The sequence below is a fragment of the Xenia sp. Carnegie-2017 genome, unplaced genomic scaffold (assembly GCF_021976095.1).
Source record: "Xenia sp. Carnegie-2017 unplaced genomic scaffold, XeniaSp_v1 HiC_scaffold_14, whole genome shotgun sequence".
Classification (NCBI taxonomy): Eukaryota; Metazoa; Cnidaria; class Anthozoa; order Malacalcyonacea; family Xeniidae; genus Xenia; species Xenia sp. Carnegie-2017.
This window is the reverse complement of record NW_025813447.1, coordinates 11,714,001-11,734,533: the sequence shown is the minus strand read 5'-3', so window position 1 is coordinate 11,734,533 and position 20,533 is coordinate 11,714,001. Positions and strand designations below refer to the sequence as shown.

At 34.1% G+C, this 20,533-nt stretch overlaps 2 protein-coding genes and 1 long non-coding RNA gene across 3 annotated transcripts in view; all 3 read left to right on the top strand.

The window, feature by feature from the left end:
• LOC124433900 (ubiquitin carboxyl-terminal hydrolase 32-like) overlaps positions 1-20,533 on the top strand; it is a 70,900-nt gene that overhangs the window by 6,098 nt on the left and 44,269 nt on the right. The window contains exons 12-24 of the mRNA XM_046983746.1: positions 482-593; positions 1,830-2,072; positions 2,598-2,738; positions 2,992-3,237; positions 3,509-3,580; positions 3,956-4,043; positions 4,565-4,645; positions 5,267-5,396; positions 5,599-5,704; positions 6,011-6,067; positions 6,331-6,377; positions 6,702-6,771; positions 6,925-6,984. Coding sequence (XP_046839702.1) covers positions 482-593; positions 1,830-2,072; positions 2,598-2,738; positions 2,992-3,237; positions 3,509-3,580; positions 3,956-4,043; positions 4,565-4,645; positions 5,267-5,396; positions 5,599-5,704; positions 6,011-6,067; positions 6,331-6,377; positions 6,702-6,771; positions 6,925-6,984 — 1,453 coding nt within the window. The remainder of the gene's footprint in view (positions 1-481; positions 594-1,829; positions 2,073-2,597; positions 2,739-2,991; positions 3,238-3,508; positions 3,581-3,955; positions 4,044-4,564; positions 4,646-5,266; positions 5,397-5,598; positions 5,705-6,010; positions 6,068-6,330; positions 6,378-6,701; positions 6,772-6,924; positions 6,985-20,533) is intronic.
• Positions 11,546-13,771, top strand: LOC124433911 (ubiquitin carboxyl-terminal hydrolase 32-like). The gene is made up of 4 exons (XM_046983767.1): positions 11,546-11,817; positions 11,997-12,434; positions 12,711-12,803; positions 13,269-13,771. The coding sequence occupies exons 1-4, from the start codon at positions 11,617-11,619 to the stop codon at positions 13,437-13,439; spliced, it is 903 nt and encodes a 300-aa protein (XP_046839723.1). The 5' UTR covers positions 11,546-11,616; the 3' UTR covers positions 13,440-13,771.
• LOC124433923 lies at positions 15,106-16,372 on the top strand. Its single transcript, XR_006944649.1, has 2 exons — positions 15,106-15,341; positions 16,285-16,372. It is a non-coding gene; the product is annotated as an uncharacterized LOC124433923 (long non-coding RNA).

Sequence of the window (20,533 nt, the reverse complement as noted above, 5' to 3'; positions counted from 1 at the left end):
AGCTACATGATTACTCTTTATTACTTGATTATTGTTTGTTGTTTGGGCTAGATGGAAAGTAATCTAGCTACATAAAGTAAACGGTTTGAACCCGGGAGTATCGTTACATGTTTGTAAATGTAGATCGTCCAGGTTGGTATAGTCCTGAGAAGGACTGTTTTTGTTGTTGTTTACTGACGTTTCGACAACCTTAGCGGTAGTCATCTTCAGAGTCAAATGAGGAGTAAACGTCAGGACTATACCTCTCCTTCTCAGGACTATACCAACCTGGACGATCTACATTTACAAACATGTAATCTAGTTACATGTTTGTTAATTTTCAACTTTTTTTTGTGATATTTAGTTTTGAACGTTGATAGGAAAACAAATGATTTGTAAAAAAAATTTATAATTGTGATGAATTAACGTTGGATAGGCAACTTTAGGCTCTCCTTGCTAATTCTAGGATGCCTGATCTCATCGAATGTTTATTTCTCTATAGGGGATGGTTGGATCGAGAGAATGTGCGTGGTTTGCAACCAGGCAAAACCTGGTATCTTATTTCTATGACTTGGTGGATGAAATGGAAAGATTTTATTGGAAACCAAAAATCGGTTCGTCAATTGTCTTGCTGTATCTCTACATTTCATGTCTACTCACGATAACACCAAAAAGACTTTTAGTACGACGTTATTCAGTACTTGCTTTAGTCAGCTAGAGTTCATTTGGTGTTTTTAGCTACGTTTTAGTCTCTCTACATTTCATGTCTACTCACGATAACACCAAAAAAGACTTTTCAGGACGACGTTATTCAGTACTTGCTTTAGTCAGCTAGAGTTCATTTGGTGTTTTTAGCTATGTTTTAGTCTCTCTACATTTCATGTCTACTCACGATAACACCAAAAAAGACTTTTTAGTACGACGTTATTCAGTACTTGCTTTAGTCAGATAGAGTTCATTTGGTGTTTTTAGCTATGTTTTAGTCTCTCTACATTTCATGTCTACTCACGATAACACCAAAAAAGACTTTTCAGTACGACGTTATTCAGTACTTGCTTTATTCAGCTAGAGTTCATTTGCTGTTTTTAGCTATGTTTTAGTCTCTCTACATTTCATGTCTACTCACGATAACACCAAAAAAGACTTTTTAGTACGACGTTATTCAGTACTTGCTTTAGTCAGCTAGAGTTCATTTGGTGTTTTAGCTATGTTTTAGTCTCTACATTTCATGTCTACTCACGATAACACCAAAAAAGACTTTTTAGTACGACGTTATTCAGTACTTGCTTTAGTCAGCTAGAGTTCATTTGGTGTTTTTAGCTATGTTTTAGTCTCTCTACATTTCATGTCTACTTACGATAACACCAAAAAAAGACTTTTCAGTACGACGTTATTCAGTACTTGCTTTAGTCAGCTAGAGTTCATTTGGTGTTTTTAGCTATGTTTTAGTCTCTCTACATTTCATGTCTACTCACGATAACACCAAAAAAAGACTTTTTAGTACGACGTTATTCAATACTTGCTTTAGTCAGCTAGAGTTCATTTGGTGTTTTTAGCTATGTTTTAGTCTCTCTACATTTCATGTCTACTCACGATAACACCAAAAAAAGACTTTTTAGTACGACGTTATTCAATACTTGCTTTAGTCAGCTAGAGTTCATTTGGTGTTTTTAGCTATGTTTTAGTCTCTCTACATTTCATGTCTACTCACGATAACACCAAAAAAAGACTTTTCAGTACGACGTTATTCAGTACTTGCTTTAGTCAGCTAGAGTTCATTTGGCGTTTTTAGCTACGTTTTAGTCGAAGCATTTGTTCAAGTGTCTGTTATGCCATTTGTCGAAATTCAGGTTGTTGCTCGTAGTTTGTCCACCAGTGAATTGGAAAGGAATGGAGTAGTGTTATCGGGACAGATAAATTTAAAATGTAATGGATTAGAGGCAACAGATATTTCCGCACGTAAAGTAAAGACTCCAAGACGATTATCTCAGCCTAATCAAGGTGTCACATCGACGTTAAAAGTGAACGGAATAGACGCGTCGAGACCAGGCTCCATTGACAATTCAAATCTTATTGAAGCTGATCCTCGTAAGGTTTGTGTTTGCAGCTAAAGGGGTTGCGCAGATTCGTACGTTTAGTTTCAACATGACAGTTTGATACCCTCTGTTAAAATAAATAATGCATTTAGATATCATGTACATGAAATGTGATTTTTAATATTGTGCTGCATCCGAGTTCTACTGTCAACGGATAAAATTTGTGTTGCATAGAAAACGTCTTTATCATCATAGATATTGGCAATAGACGAATATACAATTGCTGCGTAGATATTGTGATGTGAATCTTTGCAAAGTACGTTTTCATCTAATCAAATTGCAAGAGGCAGTGATATTTCGGTGATTTTTTTGCTTACTTTTGCAAAGTTAGATTATGTGAAACTATGTGTAGTTAAACTTTGATTTTGTTGATTTGGCATGCTAGTGTGATATATTTCTCAGAAATAGAGTCTAATGTTATAAATAAGAATATTTGTCAGATGTGTAGCTGAATTGTTTTTCATCTATTTTATTTACCCCATCTTTACTGAACTTTTGCATCTATTTTACATTATTTTTTAGATTCAGTCATTGACTGCCGATGGCGGTAAATTAAAGTGCTCGTTACCTTTGGTTCAAGGAAGAGATTTTGAAATTGTTCCTGAGCTTATTTGGAGGACGTTAGTTCAGTGGTACACTGGTTCACCTGCTTTGCCAAGAAATGTAAGTCAATAAATACGTTAGTTCAGTGGTACACTGGTTCACCTGCTTTGCCAAGAAATGTAAGTCAATAAATACGTTAGTTCATTGGTACACTGGTTCACCTGCTTTGCCAAGAAATGTAAGTCAATAAATACGTTAACTCGGCTACATTTAGTGCAGATATCTACGGTAGATAAAGACTTCAGCTTCATTTATTTTGTCATTCTACGAAAGGCGTCTATCAACAACATTGTTCTGCATTGTCTTATTTTAGGTTATAATCTCTTCCGATGGAGAACCATCACCTACATTAGAACTCTTTCCTAGAGTCCTAAAACTCTATCGTCACAGTAACATGTCTACAAAAAGTGGCTTCTCGACCTGGTCAGGCATTCATCTTGGCTTGAGCGGTTTTAATGTTGCTCAGGCAGGAAGTGGCGGGATTTCCCCTCATGTGGTCACACCGAGACGACAGTTTAGTTACACGGCTACTTTTAGTAGAATGAACACTCTGCAACAGGTTCGTTTTTTGTTTGCTAATGTTGTGTTTGTTATAAAATGCGAACCTTTCTTGTTGGTCAGATGTACGTAAACATGATATCTTTGAGTGTTTGTGAAGTGGTCGTCGACCTATCAGTAGAAAGTTTAGTGTTTTGCGTCTCACCAGGAATAAATAAAGAGCTATAAAGTTTTAGCGGCTTAGGAGAAAATTAAAATATTTCCTTTTACAAACTTCTAAAATTGGTAAATTATATGTATCATAAATTTTTTATGCTTCTGATGTTTTTCAGGTGTTCGACTTTGTTTGTCAAAGGCTTCGTTTCAGATGTGAAGATGTTCGACTGTGGAACATGGCGGACGAGGTGAGATGACATCTGTTGAGCTGTGTAGTAAATACGCAACTCTTACTACCGCTTACGGCTAGGAATTTCTCCAATTCTCCATTTCGTATCTTAATTATACCTTGTAAAGTAAAAATTTACCTTAAAAGTATAAAAACCTTACAAGAACTGTTGAAAAGTTAAACTGTTGAAAAGTTACTGTTTTCACATTATTATTATTAATATTATTATTATTACGAATACTTTTACTGAGTGAAAACTCAACAACGTAATAAATAGCGCTGTTATCAAAGAGGTCCTGTAAAAGTTATTAAATTATATAAAACAAACATGTAAATAAATAAAATATAGGAAATAGTAAAAATAACGTTGACGTACGTATCTGTTTTGTTTCAGAACAATCTTCAACTTTTGGACGAAGATCAGTTCTCGCAAACACTTGAATCACTTGGAATTGTTGATGAACATCCAATATTAATTGAAGGTACGTTATAGTTCGACAAAATGAAGTTTCTGTTTTCATCAAAGGTAATTTTAACTTTTGATTAAGATAATCAACATCCCTGTGGTTATTTCCTTTAAATGTGAATTGCACTTAATCTCATTTAAGTTTGAAATAGGTATTGAATAAATAAAACATAAAACAACTTGTAAATTATAACTTTCACAAAGCTATTTTTATCATAGATTTCCAAATACAATAAGCATGTTTCAAATGCAGATGTTATGCATTTAACTGAGCTTTATTTCTATTTACGTACCTCTTGTATCATCGAACTCTTAACTTCACCCATTCGTAGGCATTTACGTACCTCTTGTATCATCGAACTCTTAACTTCACCCATTCGTAGGCATTTACGTACCTCTTGTATTATCGATCTCTTAACTTCGCCCATTCGTAGGCATTTACGTACCTCTTGTTTCATCGAACTCTTAACTTCACCCATTCGTAGGCATTTACGTATATGTGCATGATTTTTTCAATCTTCAATTTCTATATTTTAGTTCGTAATCGTGACATGAGTTGGCCTGAAGAAATGACATCTATGGCTTTAAATAAAGCAATACGTGACAAAAGACCACATGGTTTGTTCATATTTAATTGCTTTAAATTGATACTTCGTGACACAGTGTATGTCTTCTTGTGCTGTTAAAATACATGACTTATGTTGAGGTAAATATTGGCAATAGGATTTGCTCAATGATTTTGCCAACATATCTCTAGTTTTAAATCAATAGTATTGGGTGCATTTTCAATGTGTTAAAGACTGTCCTGATGTTTCCACATCACACGTCATGTGAATTTTGCCTGTGTTAAAGATTGTCCTGATGTTTCCGCATCACACGTCATGTGAATTTTGCCTGTGTTAAAGATTGTCCTGATGTTTCCACATCACACGTCATGTGAATTTTGCCTGTGTTAAAGATTATCCTGATGTTCCCACATCACACATCATGTGAATTTTGCCTGTGTTAAAGATTGTCCTGATGTTCCCACATCACACGTCATGTGAATTTTGCCTGTGTTAAAGATTGTCCTGGTGTTTCCACATCACACGTCATATGAATTTTGCCTGTGTTAAACATTGTCCTGATGTTCCCACATCACACATCATGTGAATTTTGCCTGTGTTAAAGATTGTCCAGATGTTCCCACATCACGCATCATTTGAATTTTGCCATTAATGCTTGATTCTTTATTCTTAGGTAAAGGTATGACAGGTCTAAGTAATTTGGGAAACACTTGTTTTATGAATTCAGCCATTCAATGTATGAGTAACACTGTACCATTGACAAGTTACTTCACCGAAGGATATCATATGTACGAATTGAACAAGTGAGTGAGGAGCAAAACTGCCATTGGCTACCGATGATAAATTTCAATACAAAATCACCAAGACGACAAACCTTCATCACGAGCATTAAGAATTGCGCTAAACTTAAATGTTTTTTTTTCCTCTTCGTCTCACTGTTTTTGTTGTCAGTGACATTGTGTAGAAAATTTCTGACATTTTAAGTATTTTTTGTATATTTTTAAGATCCAATCCACTCGGCATGAAAGGTAATATTGCGTTGCGTTATGGCGAGGTTGTTCAAGATCTTTGGAGTACAAACTATCGTTCAATTGCTCCTCTAAAGTTAAGAGTAAGTACTTTATGTTAAGACTAGGTATAACTAGTTGTATAGTCATGCTTCTGGATATTACATTAAATCATTCTAGGTGTTGTATTGTAACATGCATTGTTTTGTTTTGTAACATACTAGATGTTTTAAAATATGGTATGTGTTGTGTAGAAACATGCTAGGTTTTGTATTTTAATATAACATTGTGTTGTTTTGTGACATTCTAGATTTTGTGTTAAAATATGTTAGGTATCGTGTTAAACGATTCTGGGTATTTGCAACAAAACTCGTGAATGCTTATCGATTTATTTTTAAATTTGATCATAGTGGACTATTGGTCGTTATGCTCCTCGATTTAATGGTTTCCAGCAACAAGACTCACAGGTAATATTGAACTTCTGCGTAATATTGAATCTGACCACAGGTAATATTGAACTTCTGCGTCGAAAAATCCTTGAATCGACAGAGAATAAGTTTCTTCTAACTAAGTTATCTTCACCCGCCAAGATTTTATCAAATGTTCTCAAATGGAGAGTGCGTATCCATGTTAAATTCCAAGAACGTTAGTCTTTCTTAGTTTAAAAGAGATTCGCTCCATTACTACCCTGTTTCCTAGGAAAAGTAAATCTTGTCCAATTTTACCACAGGAATTTCTGGCATTTCTTCTGGATGGCTTGCACGAAGATCTTAACAGGTTTAGTCGATGCATTGTTTTTTATTTTGTTTGTGGGTAAATATCATTTTGAACATGATTAACGTGCATAGTTCTTAATGAAATGTTTTTATTTGTGTGTAAATATCAGTCAGAATATGACAGAGGTGTTTTCATGGTATATTTCTCAAATATGCGCTGTCGAATATTTTTTGTAATTATTTCTCCGTTATCTAATGACCTGTCACAAAAACATCATCATCGAGACCGATTGTTAAGCTTAAACGTGTATTGAACAGCTTGAAAAATGTAGCAGCCAATTTATTATTTGTCTCGCTCATTGATATTCATTTTTTTTTATTTCAGAGTTCAGAGTAAACCATATGTTGAGTTAAAGGATAGCGACGGAAGACCAGATGAAGATGTTGCTCATGAGGTGCGTTAAATTGCATTTAGTGATTACAAAAAATCTGGACTAACCTATCTTGGATGGTGTTGCAAACAGAAAGAGTTTTAGGAAAACATTTACATGCGTTGTTACTTTTGTTATTATAAGCTTCAATTTTTGGAAATATTTTAAATTGTGTAGGCGTGGGACAACCATTTAAAGAGAAATAAGTCGATTGTTGTTGATCTTTTTCAAGGTCAGGTACGAGCAAAACCTCACTTTTCCCATGTAACGTATCCTAGTGTATCTGCTTTACGAAGAGTCATTCTCATAATTCAGTTTGAAACCTTATACAACAACCTTCTCTAATATTATCTTTATTGACCTTTTCATTTACACAAACATGTTTATTTTTAAGTTGAGAAGTTGTGTTCGTTGTCTGAAATGTGACCACGTCAGCGTTCGCTTTGATCCATACACATTTTTATCATTACCCATTCCTATGGATAATTCTATTTACGTCGAATGTATTGGTGAGTTTTTATTGTATTATGAATAATTATGGATTACTAATATATCTATGGTTAACTCTTTTACATCAAATGTACTTGTTCTCAACCTTTTTGGTTCGGTGAACGAAAGATTAAGTTTTATATAGTGTGTAAACAAAATACGTTCCTTTTGCTCTGATGATACCGGTTTGGGCAATCGATCTTTCACACAAATTTTAAAACTACCATGTAGAATTTTTTCCTGTGTATTATAGTTGTTGCTCTCGATGGCAGTGTTCCCGTGAAGTACGGCTTGTTGTTAAACACAGAAGATACATACAAGACGTTGAAAAAAGAGTTAGCCAGACTTTGCTCTTCGACGCCCTCTCAGCTTTTAATGGCCGAATTACTGGGAGCCGTCATCAAGGTAAAACATATATATACAAGGCATACTGATACACTGACAATGATGGATGATTTAGTTGCACAGTTTACTTTAGTTACTCAGAAAAACAGTTGAGTACAATTTGTGAGCGTTATGTTCGATGTTAATGCAGTAAAAACTTAATATACAAAATTTAATGTTTCTTTCAACTTGTAAAAACGCGCTCTTCTAGTCCCTTACTTGCTTATTGCTACACTCGAATACTCTTAGCGATTGGATCCAAAATTTCTGCAAATATATTTGTTGAAAATCCAAATTCAACATTTCACTAATTCATGACCACATTTTTTATAAAAATCCAATAGAAAGTCTTGTTCTGTTTTCCTGTTGTATTCACACGGAGTAATTTCTTTCTGTTTCTTTGCATGTGTAGGGACTTCCTTGGATAATCAAAAAGTGCGGTGTAGCCTATCGGGAATGATGTACGCCTTTGAGATCCCACTGCCTTCTACCATTGAGGAAGATAACCGTCCACCAAGTGTCGATGCTGTTAGTATTGGAGAAGCAACTAGTGAAGAGATGACTGTAGACGATGATACGCAATCATTGCATTGTCCAGAGACGAATAATGAAGAGACAAGCGTTTCTTCGACTGCTATGTTATGCAACGAATCTAGTAATACTCAATGCGTTCGAAATGTCAGTCAAAGCAGCTCTGAGAGAAATCACGGTGGATCATTAAAAATTCCATGTATTAGTAGACAGACATCTGATGAAGGCTTGGACAACGATACGGTTACGTCCGGAAAAAGCAATGCTGGTTTTTTGAAACAATTCAGTCCGAGGTTTCTTCGAAGCATACCGAATAAAAAGAACTCTTCTTCATTTAGTGAAGGACTTGGTAGTCATTTAAGCATTGAAAGCTCAAAAACTTCTTATGCTCAAGCCAACGTCAAATCAGCGAATTCTTCAGATTCAAATGTTGCATCTAGCTCTATTACTGTCGCACATTCTGCTTCATCACAAGTATCTAAAAGGTCAAGTCGGACTTCTTATCTCATCGGTTTTCATCGAAAACTGGTAAATAGTTTAAAATTTTTATAATATATACATACAAAGAGTATTACAATGTGCCCTCCCGGCTATCACCATAGTAAAATGGTGACTCCTGCACTTGGGACACAGGACGTACGGTTACACATTGTATGGATTGTATTGTAGAGTCACCACAGTGCTCAAACCTATAAAGGTGAGCTTTGCATATCGCGAACACGGTGAACGTATAATATATACATATATATATTGTTGTCCCTGTGTATTGCTTATAAAAATAGGGTAAACGTTACTCTTTAGTGTGTTGAGTGTATCATCTTGTCAAAAACATGTTATACGTCTACAATGGGAAACTTGATTACTTGGGAAAAATGTAATTGATTGAAGAATCATTGGTTTATAGATACTTAATGTTAAAGCACCTTAATTGTGTGAATATATACTTAAACTGTGCGTATTTGTTTCTGTTGTATAGATGAGATTAGATGTGTACTTCATCGCTCCACAGAAGAATCGTCGAAGTTTGTTTGGATATCCACTCATTATACCGTGTTGTCCGAATACAAAGAATAGCGAGTTGTATTCAAGCGTCTGGCGGCAGATATCTCGTTTTGTTAGCGCACATCCGCCAGGAGACGATTCATTGTCAAACAGGTTTGTTTGTTATTCTTCAATTTCGTCAGGTTACTATAGCAACTCATGTTTACGCCCTCTCGTATAATAATATAAACGTTTACTATTTTTGTAATATTTAGTGAGCAAGGCTATCCATTTCAATTGAAAATCGTGGATGAAAACGGTCTTGTCTGTGCTCAATGCTGTTGGTTTAAGTAAGGAAATATTTATTATCGTAAATTTGATTTACAAACATCATGTGGACCATATGTGTTCGATGAGATTTAAAAAATTAGAAAAATCATTTCGTGATAAAATGAAGTTTCCTTTCTTGGAAATTTTCGTGATAAAATGAAGTTTCCTTTCTTGGAAAATGTTTTTGAATACAGCAATCAACTTGATACTGAGAAGTCAACTTCAAGCAACGAAAACTCGTCTATTTTGTGTAATTTTATTTCCTGATAACTATAGGGAAACAGCATAGCAATGGGGAAAAAGATATTTAAAAAAGGCAACTGATAAATGCTTTCATTAACTTTCAATGGATGTTTATAAAAAGGGATGAAAATTTTGTAATTTAATGGTAAATATTTGGGTACAATATGGGTGATCTTGTACTTGTAATTTTTTCTGAACGATCGATGACAATTGTTGAGAAAGTGTTCTGCCGATCGTGGTGCTATAAAAATGTTAAACTTTTTATTTAACACATTTTCTTCGTTTTCCACAGGTTTTGTCGCGGTTGCACCATCGAATGTAATGATAAAGAATTTAATTTTGATTGTCATTACGTTGCCATTGAATGGGAGCCTACAACTTTACATTTACGGTACCAATCTTCTCAGGAAAAGGTTCGTTTTTGACACTATAATTACAAAATGTATTTCATATCTTGCTGTATGTCAAAGATGTTAGAAGACTCAAAGTTACGTACTTAGTTAACTGTCAGAAATAGATTTCTTGTTAAACCATTCCTATTTTCACATCGTGGTAATATTTGCATCATTTAAACATTAACCATGTACATACTCATACGTCATATTAGGAAATAAACTTCTTGTTAAACCATTCCTATTTTCACATCGTGGTAATATTTGCATCATTTAAACATTAACCAAGTACATACTCATAGGTCATACTTGGAAATATACTTCTTGTTAACCCTTCCTATTTTCACATCGTGGTAATATTTGCATCGTTTAAACATTAACCATGTACATACTCATACGTCATACTAGGAAATAAACTTCTCGTTAAACCATTCCTATTTTCGCATCGTGGTAATATTTGCATCGCTTAAACATTAACCAAGTACATATTCCTAGGTCATACTTGTATTTTCACCAGGTTTTTACTGAACATGAAAGTGTTGCAGAAAGTCGTCGTCTTCAAACTGAACCCATCGACCTTTACGAGTGTTTCAAAGCATTCACAAAGGAAGAAGAACTCGGAGAAGATGAAATGTGGTGAGTTTATTTTAAGATTTTATTTACAATGAATTAGTAAATATTTATTTCACTCTAACTTATAAATCTCTGTGTCACAAGCTATTAGCAACTTTTTTGTTTGTTTAATGAAAACAATGGACGCTGTAATTTGTCGGCAAATTGTATGTTTGACATCTTTGTCTCTTTTGGAATAGCATGAACAGCGTTTCTATGTTGTGTGCTGCTTTTGTTGTGTGTTACTTTTGTTGTGTGTTGCTTTGTTGTGTGTTGCTTTTGTTGTGTGCTGCTTTTGTTGTGTGTTGCTTTTGTTGTGTGTTGCTTTTGTTGTGTGTTGCTTTTGTTGTGTATTGCTGTTGTTGTGTGTTGCTTTGTTGTGTGTTGCTTTGTTGTGTGTTGCTTTTGTTGTGTGTTACTTTAGTTGTGCGTTGCTTTTGTTGTGTGTTGCTTTTGATGTGTGTTGCTTTTGTTGTGTGTTACTTTTGTTGTGTGTTACTTCTTCACTCGATTATACTTTTTGTGTTTTGTGAAATTTCTCGTTTTCGACTACATGAACATAATACTCTTCTCTAACAATTACTTGATACTCAGATCATTACAGGTTGAATCTTGAAGATTGCTTTGACCCGTTTAGGTATTGCTCAAAATGTAAGAAGCATCAAATGGCCTGTAAGAAATTAGACATATGGAGTCTTCCGCCTATTCTGGTCAGTTCAAATCTTGCAAATATTAAGAAAATTATATTTTGTACATAGAGAGAACCATTTTCTGTTTTTATTCCGTTTAGATTTACAAAATAAATATTGTATCGATTAATTTGGACAGATTTTCATACCTTCCAAAAAGCATGTACTTTCCTTTTGTTTTTATTTTTTAGATTATTCATCTTAAACGATTCCAGTTTATGAATGGTCGTTGGGTAAAGTCGAACAAGATCGTTAATTTTCCTATGGAATACTTCGATCCATCTGAGTTTGTTGTCAAACGTTCAGCGGAAGATGCAAAATGTGTGAAAACAGTTAACGTACAAACAGCTGTTGATAATAATCTAGAAAATACTGGAGAAGATTCTCATCAAGAGTCTGATAACATGATTTTGGACCAGGTAATTGCTAATATTCCAAAATCTGTTTTCGTCAATTAAATACTCAGTCATTTCGCACTCACATCAGAACGATTGTCGTTTGCTTTAAAAACATAGCAATACTTTATCTAAGCTACTTTATCTCTATGCATGTACCTTATGAGGTTTCATTGCATTTTAAGATTTTCACGTGTTTTTAGGATCTTGTCGACTTCGAGATGCAACAAAAGAGTTCCAATGATTCAGGCTTGACTTCAGGCACTTCAAGTACAGAATCGTCCATCGAAAATGAAGATAGCTCTGGTTGTCTTTATGAGAATGGAAGGGATCGTGAAAAAAGGTCGAAAAAACATGAGTTGAAGGAGACGAGAGGTGAAAGTACTGACGATGACATGCAATGCGACAGGTCTCTAAAGAATAACGATGAATCAAATGGTATAGATCTCTCGTTATCTAATGACATTTCCAAGATATCTAATGTGAGACTTTCTAAGCGAGGTTCCATAGTGAACTCGTTACCTTCAAGTGGAGCTTCAAGTACAATGAGTGATGTCAACTGTATTGATAAACAGTTGTCAATTGTTACAAATATGGAAGCTTACACTTCGTCAATGCTTTATAATCTCTACACGATTTCGGTAAGTGGGTAATCTGCTTTCCTCAATGAATAAATGAAACAAAGATTTCTTGACTATCCTTTAAATCTGTTTTTATGATTATTGTTTGGTTACCCATTTTAGCACTTTTTTTAAGCCTTCAGCTTTCCGTCTACCGTAAGCAACATTTCACAAACATCCTTGTTATTCGTTTGTTTTCTTCTCTTACATAATACATTCGTGTACGTCCATCGTTTCTGTACGTCCATCGTGTACGTTTGCATCAGTCAAAAATTTTATAAAATACATTGTATTTAGAGTCACACGGGTGTTATGGGAGGTGGTCATTACGTTTCGTTTGCGAAGAATCCAGACTCTGGATGGTATTGTTTTAATGACAGTAGTTGTAAGGTTAGTACTGCATTATTATTTGATGGTATTGTTTTAATGGCAGTAGTTGTAAGGTCCTTATTGTATCTTTTAATTGTAAACGCGTTTGATATTTGACTCATCTGTCACGAATGACAAATGTTGTTCAACACTTCCGTGCACACTTGGAAATTTTGTCGATCACACTTGTCACGAATAACAAGTACGCGCAGCAAGTTTAGCAGTGTGCGGCGGGCTTTAGTGCCGATGATTAGTGTGCTCGCTTATCAATTAATACGACATTTATCAGCGATTTCTTTTGTATGAACAAACCCCTCTCGCCCCTTTCGATATGTTTTTCTATTTGTAAGAAAGATGTATGCCAAAAATGTATAAAATTATATTGTTATTTCTTACCACTAGGCGGCCATAACTCGTCTGAAAAACTTTAGCTATTGCTCATTAGTTGTGTAAGATGGCTAAAGTTAGTTGGTTGTTATTATTTAGGAAACAACAGCAGAAAGAGTTTCCAGAGAGTCCCCATATTTATTGTTTTATGAGCGCGTTGGTGTTCGTGAGGAAAATTTTAAACCAGACATTTGTGATCGCAATCAAGAGTCGCCAAAAGACGATGATGAAATCGAGAAAGAAATGAAGAAAGCTTGCGTTCTGCAATAAATTAGATGATGACGCTTTATACCTCAAGAAAGTCGTTATTAGCGTTGTCTCCAACGTGAACGGTTCATTTCCGCTGTGCAAAAAGCTTGTCAGGCTTATTGTAGCCCAACTTAAATGATTCCACATTCACATTTTCCGCGAACCACGTTCCTAACTACAAATTTAATATTTATTTTGTGCTGAGTTGCAATGATGTCTAACAATTTTTAAATTGATTTTGGGGCAAAATTAATGAATTCATTATGCATGAACTACATCAAGCAATTTTTGTATTAAGACCTTTCTTATCGTAAAGGTGTTTTCTATCATTCAATTTCAATGCCCGAATGGTGTATTGTCGAATTTGTTTTTATGTCTGCCGTTATCTGATATTCCTGGTTTGTATTGAAAAAGAGCGATGTCAAATCAAACACAAGCTTTATGATTTTGTTTTTACCTAAACAACACTTACAACTTTCAGTACTTTTACCTCCGTGCATAGTAGCCATCCTGTATGTTTTGTCCTGCTTGTAAATTCTCAAATATTGTAGCTATCCATTTCTAAGAAATCTATTGTTTTTGCAGTGACCAAATAATAAAATATTTGCGTAAAGCTAGTAAGGAATAATAGGTGCATGGTTGAATTCAACAAGCCGTTTCGTAAAAACTATCTACCTGTTCAAAATAACGATAGTATGCATGTTAACAGCATAGAAGCTGTTTAAAATTTTCAGAGGCCTTTTTGAAATCCATTGTGATTAAAAACAATGTGCATTTTAGGAAAATGAATGACTGCTGTTTGATACACTCTTTAGTGTCACTTAATTTGCACACCTTATTCAAAGCATGTGAAAAATATTCATTGTCTTTGTATAATTGTATTCAAGCAATTAATCTGACCAGCAGGTAAGAATAAAAGTTCTTGCTTCCTTTAATCTTTGCATTATCTTCTTTTTAGAATCAATTGAAAGGTTGACTTAAGAGCAATTGTAACCTCAGATTTGATTTCATCCAAAAACAACTAATTAAAATATAAAGATTTCGAATGACGTCAATTCGAAGAAGATTTGAACAAATTTGAACATAATTTTGGGTTTCGCTAATTTCTACAGAATATGACACGGTGTTGAAGTAATGCTGAAAGCAAAAGTCAATACATTTATACACAATTTGCTTTTCTTTTCTCTATCAAGATAGAGTTTGGTATGTGTTGTTGATTTGTATTTGTGTTGCGTTGTCTTGTAAGGTGCGTTTGTACATGAGTGATTTGAAATGAATTCAAGGCTGATATGCTGTTTGTAGATTTTATGACACACTTATGTAAATAGAAAAACTGAAAGTGATTTTATCATGAACAAAACACAATTAAAAAAGTACGACCAGTAAGCATGGGTTTTTTGATCTACCTTAACGTCGTAATCTTTCATTATTCATTTCTTTGGAACTCTATTGTTTTTCGATAAGTGAACACGAAAGAGGACAAGATGCTCCTTATTAGTCAAACGATCCATCGGTGTGGAAGAAATCCACTTAGTTACATCTCTTGTACATAGAGCGACTGTATGGTTTATTATGTTCAAAGCAAATATAAGAAAATTCTTATGAGCGCGATAAAAAGTCTGTACTTAATCTATAACTAGATTACGTGTTTATAAGGAAAGCACAAAACTTTTTTCTTTTTGACTATCTTCATTTCAAAGAAAAATGTGGGAAAAAAACACAGGTACATCTCCCTCGGCTGTGATATTTCATATTTTAGCCAGTTTTATTGGTTACTTTTTCAGAGCTCAAAAAAATCCTTACCAATAAAATGCTAGAACCTTATGGAGATCAGCCAATGAAATGAAGCCACTAGTTATCACGTCAATCACTTTTCACAATCACAGTCTGGAGCTAGATGCCCTCAAGACTCGAAAGCCAAAGGTACGTTTGTGAATTTTTAATAATTATATAAGAAAAGGACTTCAAATGTCTATGAATTCGATGACAATAGCCTTGTTTGATGTACAATTACGTATTGTTTTACTTGTAAATCTTTTGGTCGATTAATTTTGTCCAATTTGACGTTAAACTGCGTGTCTTCTTCAGTGTGTTTGCTTCGCAAGAGAACCTTGTTAGTATAAACGACAAGTTTGTGTTTTTGAAATTCTTTCTTTAAGTTTTACATTTGTGCGTTGCCTGTTGCAAGTATTTGAAATGTGTTGAGGTGAAATTTTATTGAATAGTTTATTTTCAACGAGTATTTGTGAACGATATATTTTCAACGACCAGTGTCAACGACAGACTTTGCGACCGACATCTTTTTCGTTTCAACGCAAAAATATTAGTAAAGTACAGGTAAAAAGTTGCAGCATGGCTAACTAAGGGATAAGCAGGGTATTTCTTTTTCCTTGAGTTGAGTCTTGTCGATAAAAAATGTTCCTATAAACGAAAATTTTAAAGATATTTGAAAAAATATGAAGATGTTTGTTCATGTTGGACGTTGGACTTTCAATTATATTGGCGCCTTTTTCGTTCCGCGTGAAAATGAAGAACACTGGGCACAAATTATGTAAAATTAACCAGCTTGACTATAAAAACAAATTTTCAACCAAAACACCAAAACATCTTTGTGTGGAGTGGGGGCACAAGCAAAAACGTATAGAATAAAGAAATTCAAAGGCGTAAGCCTTTAAGGTCTGCAGGCTCTTCAGTTAAATATGCTCAAATGATAGCAATTCTAGTTAGCAAAAAGATTTTTAATCAAACATCAATGAAAGATAGTGATGATAGATAAGGCTACTTTAGTAAAAATCAGAAGAGTTCATCATTAAAAATATGACTATTTTTGAAACATTTTGCCAATAAACGTGTTTGAATTCTATAGGAAAAGATGCTAATTTCCTCTTGAAATTTAACTATGAGCAGTCATGAAGAATGCAACCAAAGTCGTATACCAAAGTTGAAACATAAAACAAAAAGCTATGGAAAGAATAGGAAAAGAAGTAAGGCTGGAAACTCAAAATTATTTGTCGTTCAAACTTTCATTGATTGTCTAATTTCTTTTATATGAAAACGGTTTTGAAAATTTTTATTGTGATGCACATCTTCAAATGGGCGAAACACAGAATTTAATTTCATTTAATTTGAATTGATAGGATACTCAAATGAAAGTGACATTCTGATTGAGAGTAATTTTATAGATTTACTTGTGCACACATTAAAAAATTTTTCGACTTTCCTATCCAAAACTGCACGAACAAGTTTGTTTTAATATTCTTATTATATAGCCACAATCATTATCTTCATATTTTGTTGCAAGTGCATGAGTATTATTTCAAAACAAAAAGCAGCTATGTTTAAAGTATGAATGCAGAATGAGCAGACAATAAATCAAAACTGTTGTTGTAGACGATATATCGTAAAACAACGTTCAATGGCATATAAAGAATCTATAAGTTTTCTTACTTTTAAAATGTATAACATATCAAAAGAAACGCTGATTGGAAGAAATCTATTCATGATGTATACATGTTGTACTTGCGCCTACTGGCAGCTTGAAGCTTGCATTAGCCTACTATTTTAATTTAGTAAAAAACTCCCCTAGTAAAAACAAATGTAGTGAACGATCTACATCAAAAATCTTGCTTTATTGGCATATCAAGAGTCTATAAGACTTCCTTGTTTTGAAATGTATAAAATATCACAAGAAAGATTCACTGAAAAAGTTTACTCATTGCATAAAAGTAAATATTGAGAACATTTTCAAACCAAATGCTGTGGGGTTTAGAGTAAGGATTATAAGACTATTTGTCAAACTTGTTGTGAACGAATGATATGAAATGGACGTTTATAAGAGCAAATAAAGAAGTCTATAGGACTTTGTTTGAAATTAAAAAAAAACATTCATTGGAAGAGATCTGTTTATGAAACAAAAAGTAAATTTCATACTTATCCATTCACCAGCCACTTGAAGTCTTCATTTACCAACTATATTCCTTTATTAATTAGACAAGTAAGTAAAAGTATTGTTATAAAATGTATCTATGAAAAAAAAGTTCAAGAATATATGTATAAAATATCTGCAAAACGTCTAGAACACTTACAAACGTCTCAAAAGTGTTATCATTTCGAAGAGGTCACTTCTGGAACCACAAGCTCACTATATTTAATCAGAACAAGAGAATTGTTAAGACTTTATTATTCCAAAGCCATAATCAGAGTATATACATAATATTAATCCTAACACGGTTTTTATATGAACATGAAAAATATGTGACTTGGACGAGATTTCAACTTGTACCTTCGGGATACTAGTCCGCCGCTCTACCTGTTGAGCTACCAAGCCCACAGGGATTATAGACGAGTCAAATATGTTTAAACTGCGTATGGACGAGAGATTCTCGCCACGCTAGCAGTTTTCCTGGATGGCACCGTGTTTAGACTTTATTTCCAAAGCCATCATCAGAGAATATACATAATATTAATCTTAAAACGTTTTTTATATGAACATCAAAAACATGTGACTTGGACGACATTTCCACTCGTACCTTAGGAATACTAGTCCGCCGCTCTACCTGTTAAGCTACCAAGCCCACAGGGATTGTAGACGAGTCAAATATGTTTCAAGCTGCTTATGGACGAGAGATTCTCGCCACGATAGCAGTTTTCCTGGATGGCACCGTGTTTAGACTTTATTTCCAAAGCCATTATCAGAGAATATACATAATATTAATTTTAGCACGGTTTTTATATGCAGGTCTTTAAATTTTTCTTTTTTTCATTTTCTTGATATTTATCTATCTGATAAAAATTAATCTATCTGACAATTCTCTGCATTCGTGACACTTTCAAAAGAAGAAAAACGTTGCATTTGAAAAGTGCTCTGAAGAACTCAAACAATGGAATTTTCTGCCCCATCAGAAATTCGTCATTCTCACCTGCAACGGAAGACATTGCACTTCAACAAAAATGCCCTAACCACTGGCCTCAACGCCTGAAGACGCTGCGCTTGCAAGAATTGATGAAGTCACTTCATCGATTTTTACAAGCGCAGCGTCTTCAGGTGTTAATTGAAGTGCCTCTACAACGAAAGACACTGTACGTGCCATCGTGATTTGATAAACGTCCCAAACCTCTAAAATTGCTTCAACACCTGAAGACTCTGCACTTACAAGAATTGGTAAAGTGCCTCAAAATGGAAGATGCTACCATTACAAGAATGGATGAAGTGCTGCAACATCTGAAGACGTTGCGCTTGCAAGATTTGATGAAGTGACTTCATCAATTCTTGCAAGTGCAGCGTCTTCATGTTGATTGAAGTGCCTCTACAGCGAAAGACAATTTGCTATCGTGATGTGATAAACGTCCCAAACATTTAAATGCTGACATCTATCTGTTGAAAAAAATAAAAATAATATGAAGTGGTACATGACAAAAGATAAAAAAAGAAAATTTGTGACGGAAAATAAGATGAAATGATGCAAGACAAAGATTTTTTGAACTCTATAACTATATTTGTAAATACATTGCCTGTCACTTTGGCGCATTCATGATTTTTGAAAACTTCCTGTTGTTGGTGTAATCTTTTTCTACATGTTGATTTCTCTTCAAGATGAAGAAATGATATCAGGTAGGATGAAAATTAGATGATGTATGGACATTGACATTAAAACTGCCTCAAGACTCTGTCACGTGTATTTTAGCAAAAAGCGTGCATTAGTCACGAGTTATGGTGCTTTATCCAATTATGGTTTGTTTTGCTACATAATGCAAATATTGAAGTTATTCATGATGATGACATTGTGTGGAAGTTCTAAAAAAGCCATGATGAAGTATGATCTCAATATGGAAATAAATCATCCATGATCCATCCCGAATATCACCGAGCATAACATATGTTTTGGTAATTGGTTATTGATACGTTTGATTATTTACTTGCAGTTTCTGCAAAGCTGGTTACATAAAAAGTAGACGATCATATCGTGAATAAAGATTACTCAACAAGTCAATATAAGAATCTCCCGAAAACCATTTGAAATGTTGCTTCAAATGAACAAATGACTCAATACGGCATAACAAGCAGCATTGCACAAATTGAATTTAATTAAAATTATAAATGTCTGAAATATCTTGCTTGATGATGATGCACTATAAACAATCTTCGCTTTGTGTTCGAATTGATTAAATTTTGAACCATGCAAGATGCTCGTCAAACACGCGAAAATGAAAAAAAAGGTCAAAACGTTTAAAAATGTTTTTGAATAGGCAGTCTAATAAACTTTGTAAACATAATTAAGGCCATAAAAAATGCGAACATCGTAAAAATAACTAGTAAAAATAGATAAGAAGATCCCATGTTAATATGCATCTACTGACTGGTTTTCGTAGATCTCTGAGGGTTTTCCTCCGGCAAAACGCTGGTTCCCTCATCTTTAGAGAATTGCTCTAAAGAATAACAAAAAAAGGGTGGCCATGTCTTCTGCAGTCGGGTTAGATTCGCAATCTATACGAAGAAACAAGAATTTAAAATTTCGTATTTCTGGAATCAGATACCTATAATTACTATGACAACAAACAAAAACAAATACATTTTTTTTAAGGAAGCTGCCAAGTTTCGTCATTGATTTAATTGAACATCAATTTTAACTTATACATTCTGACAGATTTAGAAACACTTCATTCTTATTTCAGAGATGATTCTATATTCCTAGCACATGAAATTAGCTCCACAGGAGCTTTTCAAGCATACAACTGGAAGAAACTTAGTAAGAAGGATTTTCAAAAGTTGTATCCTGTACGAAGAAGTTCTTACTAAGCCGTAAATTGTCGTTGTGCTGCTCTTGCATTATGAGAATTTGTCGCAAATTCTTCGCTATTTTACGTCTAGTATGATGATAATTTAAAGCAAGCAACACAAGCGAGTGGCTCGCAGGAGAATTCACGAAAAGGAAAAAATAATGCGTGAGTAAAATTAGATTTTGTACGACAGATTGCTGTGCTTTAACTCCGATTTTTATATTTTTGCTTTGTTTATTTATAGAAAATATGAAACGCTAAACAACTTACCAGTTGAGGAAAGGGAAAGTCATGCTATGCTTATAAGTCAGCTGAAGTGAGTAAACTGTAATTAAATT